Source organism: Oxyura jamaicensis, chromosome 2 (assembly GCF_011077185.1).
Source record: "Oxyura jamaicensis isolate SHBP4307 breed ruddy duck chromosome 2, BPBGC_Ojam_1.0, whole genome shotgun sequence".
In the NCBI taxonomy this organism is placed as follows: Eukaryota; Metazoa; Chordata; class Aves; order Anseriformes; family Anatidae; genus Oxyura; species Oxyura jamaicensis.
The window spans coordinates 35,487,431-35,498,199 of NC_048894.1; the positions used below are offsets into that span (position 1 = coordinate 35,487,431).

Below are 10,769 nucleotides of genomic sequence, written 5' to 3' on the forward strand. Positions count from 1 at the left end.
CCTCTCCTCTCCTCTCCTCTCCTCTCCTCTCCTCTCCTCTCCCCTCCCTTTATTGCACACACAACTTTCCATTCCTCCTTCCCCAAATGAAACATCTTTACACTCATCTGGAGCTTGTTCCCATGGGGTCATTTCTGCTCCTTTTTGAACCAAAGGGAGAACACCCCTTCATCACAAGAGGCATACAGTTGGGTCTCTTGGGGAATATACTGACTACTGGCACTTCAGGAAATGCATGAACCTCCAATAGCGAGAGATCCCTCAGCACTTCAGAGGAACTTTCCACAGGGATTTCTCGCTCTCTTCCTGGGGAAGAACAGGGTCCTCAGGATCCAGAGTATGAGCTGGGACTTTTGCAGCCATTCTCTCTGGGCTGAGCAGACGAGGATTCATCTTCCACCTCTCAGGCTCAATCCCCAGAGCTCTGAACCACAGCTACACACCTCTCTACGTTGCTCTGTTAAAATAGCATCAGCCCAGCGAGAATACCGACATTTGGCCCTGGTGTAGCAGAATCGTGCCCAAAGCCACCCCTGCAGCTGGGAAGCGAAGGGCTGCAAGAGGGCGCAGACAGCCTCGGCTCCGACCATGCGCATGGGATGACACCGTGCGTTGCAAACGCCCCTCGTTTCGGCCATTTCCTTCCGGGAAGGGCCAGCAGGGAGCCCCCCGACAGCCCCCCGGTGCCCCCTGACAGCGGTGGGGGTAGAAGCAAAGGGGGGTAGATGCAGGAGGGAAGCACAAAGAAAGTACCCTCTGCCCGGAGCAAAACGCTAAACGCAGTGACAGGCTGTGAGTTTGTCTCTGGCATTCCTGCGGGTTGCTCTCGGTGGGGATACATCCCCCTGAAAGGGTTTTCGGCCATTTCTAGGCAGGCGTGGGTTTGACCCTTTGCAAACCCAGAGCTTCTGCCTGATTCTGCAAGAGATGCTGAGATGCGCCGGGACAACGGCACCCGATCCCAGGGGGACGAGGAGATGCACAGTATGGGGATCTACGGATTGATGTCTCTTTAAATTTCATGTAAATAATAATAATAATAATAATAATAAAGCCTTGTCACGGGAGCCACTGAATGACTGTCACTTTTAATTTACCTGCACCTTCCGCCGAATTAAATTCCAACCATAAATATTATTCTGCCTTCAAATCAGCGAGTTTGCCACGCAGATCGTGTTTTTACAGCTCATGGTAACATTAAAAGGATGCCGCAGTTTTATGGCTCTCGATGAGTCTGGAAGCGATAGCAATTGAAATCGAAAGCCCAGATTCCTGTACGATTTACTCACTGCCACCAGTAAAGCAGCAGATCTAGTTTCCACGGGCAAACTTGTCCTGAATGACCCAGGAGCGGGATCGGGCCCTTCTTTTTTTCACGTTTTGATCTAACAACCTAAGACTCTCCAGAGCCTTCTGTGGTGGCAGAGAAGTGCTGCTTCCGGCAGGCAGCAGATTAAAAAAAAATAATAAGAAGAACAGGCAGATGCCCTCCGCAGAGATGCTGAATCCCATCTTGAGAGCTACCCAGAGGCAGAACCGTGTCCCGGGTCGGGTCCTGTAAATACGATCACACGCTCCCCCAGGCACATCCCACTCGCAGGTCTGTCCGCTCTCTCCTCGACGCCACTTACGTGTTGTTTGCTGTCATTGTATCAGCTTGTCTTTACACCCCAGAATAATGCACCTATTATTCTCTTCTCTCCAAAGCTTCCACCTCTAACCATGTCGTAAAAAATAGCCTTAATAAAACAGTGATAATTACGCCATTATTGTTAACACTCCCCATTAAAATTTTAAAAATAGGCTTTCTGGTTTTGTCACCCATTCGCACCGCATATCAAGTTTTTTTCGGCGCTATTTCGTTCCGTGATGTGTCAGAACTTTCTTTCTCTTTTAAAGATGACGGAACTTGTTTTTAGAGCAACTGAAGGCGCACCATGAGTCCACAGCCATAATGGGACGGTATCGGTCAAAAGTTATTGACACCCCGATGAGCGGCGAAGAAAAATAAATATCCCGCTAAGAAGTGTGCGATGTGTTTTTCCTTCCCCAGACGTAGCTCTTTCAAGGGACACGCCTGATTTACGAGTATGTCACTCTAGCAATGTTTTAATGCCCTGCTCTAATTTCCTTGTTTTGGAAAGGGAGTGTGTTTCGTTTGCTTTTTGTATACCGGGCACCTTTCAGCAGCGGTCAAGCTGCAATCGGTGTCTTAGCCTTTTGAACGCAGTGGCCCCGCTCTTGCCTCGGCCGTATATCAGCAAGGAGAGCTGTAAAGTCAGAGGAATAAATCAGTCTGAAAAGTTTTGAGGATAGTTATGACATCCTGACTGTGACCAACCGAGCGAGGGAGACTTAATAGGTTTTAAATCTCGGTCTGGACAAGACAGAAAAAAAAAAAAAAAAGAGAGAGAGAGAAAAAAAAAAAAGAGAGAGAAAAAAAAGAAAAAAAAGAAAACAAAACAACAACAACAACAACTACAACAACAACAAAAAACCGTAGAGATACACTTTCCAATCTGCCTGGAAATTAATCCCAAATGAGGGAGTCTCCTTCCAAATCGGACTTGACAGATCTGTGGGAAACACTAGACAGAAGGCAGAGCTCCGGAGCCTGCATTCCCGGCGCAGCGGCCCTGCGCCCGCCGCGACGGGGAGCGGGATGGCCCCGGGGACGTGGCAGGGGCTATCGTGGCCGCGCATCCTCCTCGGGGACGTGAAAATAAAGGCAATGTAGGAAGTCCTCTGCTAATCCTATCTAAATGGATCCCAACATTTTGGGTCCGACGGGGGCTTTATTTTTTTATTTTTTTTTATTTTTTCCTTGGACTCCACTCGGGCCTTAACTCTCTGTGTGTATTCTTGGCAGCTAGCTCTGCGTGTACGTGTGTGGGTGTGTGTCTGTGTGCGTGTGTTTTTTCCAGCCTTTTGCTGAGCCAGACAGCCCGTGGCAATGGCCAGCACCTCGGGCACAACAAAACCTCCCACTCGCGCTCTACCACAGGTGGCATCCCGGTGGGAACGGATTAATAAACGGGTGAGGAAGGAGGCAGCAGCGGATTGTAAACGAAAATGATAAAACTTGTGGGCATCGGCCAGCGTAACCCACCGGGACCATCCCGCGGGCTCCAGACTGCAAGAGTCAGGATTTCCCGCAAACTTCCCGGCTGACATATTCATGACACCTCGGGGAACGCTGCCTCGCACTCCATATTCAGCTCCCCGTTACTGTTTTGTTTAGGAAGAGACATAAACGTCCCTTCCTCTCTGCCCCCAAACTCCTAGTTAACGGGGAATTAACCGCCGTCCGCCATGGGCACCGCCAGCCTCCTTCGGCACGGCTACCTGGCCGAGCTGGGAAGAGTCTGGAGGAGACTTGTCCCGTGGGACCGGGGCTGACCCGGGCCTCGAGGGAGGCGAAACCTTCCCACAGCCCCCCAGAAGGCGACAGGGACACGAAATGGTCCCGCAGCAAAGCGTAGCGATGATGCCGCCAGCGGTGGGAATTGGCCACCAGCAGCTCCAGAGCTGCTCGAGCCGCCGCGTCCCGCCTTGCCCAGCTCTGCACGGCTCAGCAGGGTTCGGCACGGCTCGGCACGGCTCGGCACGGCGTGGCACGGCTCCGCGCTGTCCCGCATTCCTCTGCCCGCAGCGGGAGCAGGAGCGCTGCGGCACCGGGCAGGGAGTGGGGACGGAGAGCTTCATCCGTCCGTCCGTCCATCCATCCATCCATCCACCGCCTGCTCCCCTAGCAGCCGGGTCTGATCCTGCACCCCTCCTCTGCTCTCACGGCCGGAGGAGCGGAGCTTGGCTGCGGCGGGTCCTCAGCTGGGGCATGAAGGGTACACACACGCGGGTCTAGAGGTTAGCAAGGGAAAAAAGGGAAAGAAGGGAAAGGGAATTTAACAGAGTTGTCAAAAAATAGGCATACGCATCACTCGTGTGATGAAAAGCAGCGCGGTCGGGAGCGTGGGGTGTGCATGGTGTGGGTGTGCATGTAAACAAGCATGTGTGTCACGCAAGTGGCATGAGAGATGGGTGGCTGTAGCCCTGTAAAAATTCCTGTTTTATCCCCCTGAAATTATCATGCTTTTCGCTGGGAGCACATCTTAATCCGTGGATTGGGCAGACCCGGAATCCTGCTTGTTTTGTTTGTTTGCTTGTTTGTTTGTTTGCCTCCCTGCATCGTGACGGTCTTGCTCACAGGGCTCTACAGAAAATCCCAGCGTGTTTCCTATTGCTCTGCCTGTTCCCCACCAAAGCAACGTCACCTCAAATATGCCAGTAAATTCCTTACCGGGTTGGAAACGTAATTGGTTGAATGTTTGCTGTAACCCGACTAGCCAATAACACTCCTAGAAAAAATTTAGAACAACCTAGTTACGACAGATGGTGAAAATGACTTGACACTACATGTGTGAGTCAATATTAACTCGAGAGGACATACTTGCGGCACTCATTAGAAATACCAAAATACACCAAGGAGTCTACATGTGCGACTGTATCTACGGCACGAGGTCCCTTCTTTTCAGACAAGTGCTGTCCAAATGGTTGCCCTTGTCATTTCTCTTTTAGCAACATCTGCTAGCGAGCATAAGCTCTGGCCTTGATAACTTGAATTTCTTCGAGTCTGGGTTATTCTTGGCAGACCTTCTTCTAGCAGTTTTCCCTCCTGAAAGCAGATAATAATTTATGCAAAACAATTAATTAAAAAGAAGAAAGGGGAGGAGACAGAAAAACCCTCTTAAAAGCGCAAGAACCATCGAACAAATGAAAACTGTGAAGGAAGAAATAAGAGTAAATGGTAAATATCAGATAGCCAGAACAACTGCAGTTGGGAAAAGCGAAATCGTTTTTATCTTTTCAGCAGTAAAACGCAATATTTTTTTAACCGCATTCGCAGAGTTTAAACTATGGTTTTAATACGAATCGATAGAAAGCAATAACGATTGTCCGAACAGGCAGCGATATTGAACCAAAACAAACAGTCAAGGCTATTTCTACATGCGAATGACAGTAGCGCATTTCCTTATCCTCCAGTTTGCAAAGGATTCCTAAAGCCTTATATATGCAGTTATGCGGAAGCTGATTGCCAGCAATAAATAATGCATCGAAGGAAGAGGCTTGAGTGCGTATCTTCTCACTTCCAGGGCGCAGCTAGGGATCTTCGCCTCAATTTTACATCAAGGCTGCGGCTTAAAGCAATCAAAAGGCTAGTTAATTGTCAAGCAAGGCTTCCCCCTGCGGAACTCTAACCGCATGTTACAACCTCTTTGCAGCTCAGCTCCATATGCATCTCTTTTTCACACTTCCCTCTCCATCTCGGGTTCCTACACCTGGTGCATCACGCATTTAGCCCATTAGCTCCGGCTCTTCCTTTCATCTTCCCCATGGCAGACGTTTCTATTTATCCACTGGCAATCAATGTGTGGCGTCACCAGTGGTACTGTAATGACGACTGCACCATTGAGGATGACAGCTTAGAAAGAAGAGGGCAATGGTGATCCCTCCCAGAGCAGCACAGCACAGTGGAGCGCTCGCATCACAAGGTCACCCTATCTCACCGCTGGCTCCTCTGCATTGGCAGGAGAGGGTTGCCGGGTTTGCACAAGGCTGGGGCGGGATCGGGAGGGAGGGGGGGACGAGATCTGGACTTGTTTCCCCCCTCCCTTAAGCGAAGCTACAATGGAAACCAGGAAGGAGATGGTGATGTTTCTGGAAGGGACACAACTTGGCGCTCTAGTTGGCAAGAGGGTGCCTAATTTGTCCGAAACAGTGGGGAGCCCCGCTCAAGAGCCGCAGGAGAAGATGATCCATCGGAACTGCCTCAGCCCCAGACCTGGCCCCTTGTCGTCCCGGGAGAGAGGAGGAGGAGGAGGAGGTGGCGGAGGAGAAGACGAAGAGGAGGTGGAGGTGCTGCCGGGGACAGGGACGGTGCCGGAAAGCCGCTCGGCGGCGGCAGCACTGCTTTCGGCCGGACAGCAGCCCCCCGCCCCGGAGCCCCCCTCCAGCAAAGGGCAACAGAGCAGCTCGGACACCGAGTCGGATTTCTATGAGGAAATCGAGGTGAGCTGCACCCCGGACTGCGCCACGGGGAGCGCCGAGTACCAGCACAGCAAAGGTACCCAACTCCTTCCCATGCCTCCAGCCCCCTCCCGCTCCCGGCCGGGGGGCAGCGCTCGGGGGGGCGGGGGGGCTGCCGGAGGGGGGCTGCACCCGGCCATCTGAGCAAGCGGCAAGCGAAGTCGGGTCGGGAGAGCGAGGGGAATGCCCTTGGCTGCTCGGTTCCTCGGCCCCCTCTGCTCCCTGACGCGGGGAGGCAGGCTGGGGAGGCAGAGGACACGACACCAGGCAGCCCCCGCGTCCCTGGAGGGGAGCCAGGCTTCCCGGCGCTCATGCATCAGGTCTGCAGCTTGTCCTGTAGGACCCTCTTTGGCCAAGGACCCCCCCACTCCCGATCCTTTTAAATTTATTTATTTATTTTATTATTCCCCACTGCCTGGACAGTGCATGCTCCAGGAAATCCCTTCCGATCCTCCCCACCGGCGGTGTTTTGAGTGTGAAGGGGGTAAGGGGGTGCGGGGGGGGAGCAAGATCAAACGGGTTTTCTGGCCAAGAGCTGTTTGTGGTTTTGCAGGGTGAAATGTGCCCGGGCGAGTGCGGAAGCGCCCATAAAGACCATAAAATCTCTGGCCGACTCCTGCCTGCCCGAAGTGCGGCAGCGAGGTCCTTGTTTGCATGTTGGGTTTAAAAAAAAAAAAAAAAAAAAAAAAAAAGGAGAGGTCCAAATTACCTTGTCACTTCTATGTCTCGGTGGCGCCAGCTCGGAAATGGTCCCAATGAATTAATTGCCTTTGGTCACAATGAGGGAGAGTTGCATTTGAAAGCAAACGCAGCGGCCAGGCCCCTTTTCCCCCTGCCCCCACTCCTTATTCCCACCTTCCCATCCCTACAGACACCCCCCCCCCCCAGCCCTACAATAATCCGCTTGTTCCCCCTCCCCATTCCTCCATCACTTCAAGAAGAAGCCGGGAAGCACGGAGAGCGCTGTCTGCCTGCCCTCTCCCGTCCCTTACAGGCTTGTTGAAAATATCCCAGGCTTCGGAGGCTGAGCGAGGAGTCCCCAAGGCCTGATCCCCTCCCCCCCGGGAGGGAGCAGGGTCGCTGCCTGCCGGCTGCTCCGCTCCTGGCCCCTTGCTGGGCTGCAGGAACGGGCGGCGGAGCCCCACGATGGGCACACCTGCCTTTCCCAGCCTCTCGGGGTCGGGGGATGCTGCGGCTGTGCGGAGAGCAAGCGGGGCATCCTAGCGGACACTGCCAGGGCGGTGTGTGTGTGTTGGTGGGGTATTATTATTATTATTTTGTGTGGGGTAGGTGGGGGTAGCCTTCCAGCCACGGTGAATAAACACCAGCTCAGTCCTACACTAGTGGTTCATCCCCTTTACCCTGCCCCTTCGGATGTCTCCCTAGCATCCTCACCACACCGGGACGGGCGATAGAAAAGAGGCAAAATAAATGGGGAGGCGTGCGAGGGGAGAAGGGAGCTCGACGCGGAGGCGGGTGGGGAGCATCCCTCCTCGTCCGCCCGCCTCCGAGCGTGTGTCCCCGCTCCGGGCTCCCCACGCAGGGCCGTGCTCCGAGGCGCTGGCCGGCAGCCCCAGCGGCGGTGGGGATCACCCCAAGGGCAGCGGAGGCAGCGGCGGCTCCCAGGGCTCGCTGGCCTGCAGCGCCAGCGACCAGATGCGCCGCTACCGCACCGCCTTCACCCGCGAGCAGATCGCCCGGCTGGAGAAGGAGTTTTACCGAGAGAACTACGTGTCCAGGCCCCGGAGATGCGAGCTGGCGGCTGCTCTAAATCTGCCAGAAACCACCATCAAGGTACACGCAGCTCGGACATGTTTCCAATTAGCACGATATAAATCTATACGGCCAAACTTCCTTGCAAAACTCGGGGAAGCACTTCGCCAGCACAACCCTCCCTCATGTCTTTCCCCCCCACCACTCCCCGCTCCGCTCCCGCCCCTTTCCTGGCCCTGCCCGCACCCTGCAGCAATGCGGGAGAGGGGACACGGCTCCCGGAGCCATCCCAGCCAGCACCGCTAATCCGGCCTCTCCCTGCCAGATTATTTTTAATCCTCCCTTCAGGCCAGTCGAAAACTCCCTCGGCTCTTGTGGGAGGGAAGAGGGAGCCAGCAGCAGCTCCGTTTCTCGTTCCTCCCAGCTCTGCTTTGCCTCGTCCATAAATAAAATCCCATCACAAAAAAAAAAAAAAAAACAACAAAAAAAACACAACGCGAATAATGCCAGGTAATCCCGTCTGCAGGACGGTAGCGAGCAGGCAGAGGGGTCGGGATTACCCTGAGCTCACTGGGCAGAGCTGCAGCGGGAGGGGGGGGATGGGGGGGTGGGGGGAAGGAAGAGCAGCACCCCAAAGGTCTGATCCGATGGCTCTGTCCTCAGATGTACATGGGCACGAAGGGCGACGGTGTCTCGGCGGGGGCTCTGCGGGTGAGGGGGCTGCGGGTGACGGCTGTGGCCTCCCCTCTCTCGGCAGGTGTGGTTCCAGAACCGCAGGATGAAGGACAAGCGGCAGCGCCTGGCCATGACCTGGCCGCACCCGGCGGACCCGGCGTTTTACACCTACATGATGAGCCACGCGGCCGCCACGGGCAACCTGCCCTACCCCTTCCCGTCCCATCTGCCCCTGCCCTATTACTCCCACATGGGCATCGGGGCCACCTCGGCCTCCGCCGCCACTCCGTTCAGCACCCCCCTGAGGCCGCTGGACACCTTTCGGGTGCTCTCGCACCCCTACCCGAGACCAGAACTGCTCTGCGCCTTCAGGCACCCCTCTCTCTACCCTGCCCCGAGCCATGGACTCAGCAGCGCCGGAGGCAACCCCTGCTCCTGCCTGGCTTGCCACGGCAGCCAGTCCAACGGGCTGGCACAGAGACCCTCCGGCTCAGACTTTACCTGTTCAGCCACGACCAGGACTGACTCTTTCCTCACTTTCACGCCCTCTGTGCTGAGCAAAGCAACCTCGGTTTCCATGGACCAGCGGGAAGAAGTACCTTTAACAAGATAAGCCTTCGTCTCAGGGTTGTTAAAAATTAGCCCCTTTCCTGGGCGCGCTGCGAGTTAATGTACCTACTACATCCGATGCTTATTTAATCGTGTTGTCTCCCCAGAAGTGAACACCTATGGAAAAAAAAAAAAAAAAAAAACAACAAAAAAACCCCCCAGCCTTAAAGGCTTTACCCTCCCAGGGGGGGGGGGGGGGGGGGAAGAAGAAAATAAACGGCTAGTGATTTATCTCGAAGAAGGATTTTAGGCACGGAAGAGAAACAACACCAAGACGAATTAAACACATTTCAGTAACACTAAGAAATGAGCTGGGACTTTCTTTTCAATTGACTGGGACTTCCTATCGGGGGCTGGGTCTTCTGCAGGTCACAGCAACAAACCTTATGCACAAACCTACGAGATTGAGAAGGAAAATCTGAAATACTTGAAAGAAACGTTGTCTTGATAACGAAATGGCTTGTGCGCATGAAGAAAGCAAAGATGTAATCTCTCAGAGTGTTCAGAAAATAAAAACAACGAGCAAAGAGCAAAACCAAAAGGTTTCAGGATTGCAACTCAACAGTATTATCCAGTTATTTCTATAGCGAAAAAACAATGCTTTACCATAAAGAAAAAACTGACATTCTGTACATTGCTATCGTGGTTTAATTGCATTCTTTACTATCCCTTGTCTCCTTCGTTTTGAGCAGAAATCCAGCAGTACCTCTCCTCTTTCATCCCAACTTTTGTTTTTAAGAGGCAGACTGGAATTGGCAGGGAAAAATACTAGCTCCCGCTTCTTCATGGGTCAGAGCTATTTGTCCTTTAAATAACAATGTCCTATTATCAGTCGCTGAAATGTGCACACACCGACGAAATTAGCAAGTGATGTATATGTAAGAAGGGTTTTTGAATATCGAATGTATAATGCTCTGTGAGCAGAGACCCCGTGCCAAACGCTAACAAGCCGCCAAGGGAAGAGATTAGGTGACAGGGAGCAGAACTCCTTCAGACAATCACTAGTCTGTAAATTGAAGCAAAGGCGATTTCCCTTCCTTTGTACTTCAGCCTTCATTGGCTTTTCTTTGCTGCGCTTTTTTTTTTTTCTTTCTTTTATTATTTTTATTTAATTCGAATGTTGGGTTTTGTGTGTCCTTCCCCACCCCTACTCTTTGCATTTGTATGTGTCCTTCACACTGTATTCTCTTCCTTCTTGAGGAGAATTTCTTTCACAAAGCCCCCCGCACCCCGCCTTCCCCTTCAGGTATTTCAGAAGGAGGTAGCATCACTGCTTTTGCTTGGATTTCTGTCAGCCTAATTTTTTTTGTTTTTTAAAACAAACACGGACACTGGACTGGGTAGCAGTTTCTTCCAAAACCGAAATTGTCTGATTTTTAAATAGCCCAAAGACTACACTCCCATAATTTGTTACCGTGTCGGAATAAAATATACTAACAGCAACAATAACACTACCAACAACTATAATAACAGACACATTTTAACAACACATCACCCATATTTTATTGTGCTTGTTTAAGGAAAAAAAAAGAAAAAAAAAAGAGTAAAAATGTTGCTTAGCCGAATTTCACCTTCGTGCAGTTTCTAATAGTTACAGTTCAACAAGCAGGAAAATAAATGCTGGACAGAACAAAGACGTGTTGACACCTCCGCTATCTACTTTGTGTTAAATTGCTGAGGACCCTCTG

General features: G+C 52.4%; 1 protein-coding gene across 1 annotated transcript; it reads left to right on the forward strand.

Annotated features, from left to right (window-relative positions):
* Positions 1-5,685: 5,685 nt before the first annotated feature.
* On the forward strand, positions 5,686-9,085 carry EVX1 (even-skipped homeobox 1). The gene is made up of 3 exons (XM_035316837.1): positions 5,686-6,121; positions 7,628-7,878; positions 8,555-9,085. Exons 1-3 carry the CDS (start codon positions 5,686-5,688, stop codon positions 9,083-9,085), a joined length of 1,218 nt encoding a protein of 405 aa, XP_035172728.1.
* The last annotated feature ends 1,684 nt before the right edge of the window (positions 9,086-10,769 follow it).

Excerpts from the sequence above, each read along its gene's own strand:
- EVX1 (XM_035316837.1), top strand. The coding sequence starts at position 5,686 with ATGGAAACCAGGAAGGAGATGGTGATGTTTCTGGAAGGGACACAACTT. Across the intron at positions 6,122-7,627 it reads CGAGTACCAGCACAGCAAAG|GGCCGTGCTCCGAGGCGCTG; the intron begins GTACCCAACTCC and ends CTCCCCACGCAG. Across the intron at positions 7,879-8,554 it reads TGCCAGAAACCACCATCAAG|GTGTGGTTCCAGAACCGCAG; the intron begins GTACACGCAGCT and ends CTCTCTCGGCAG.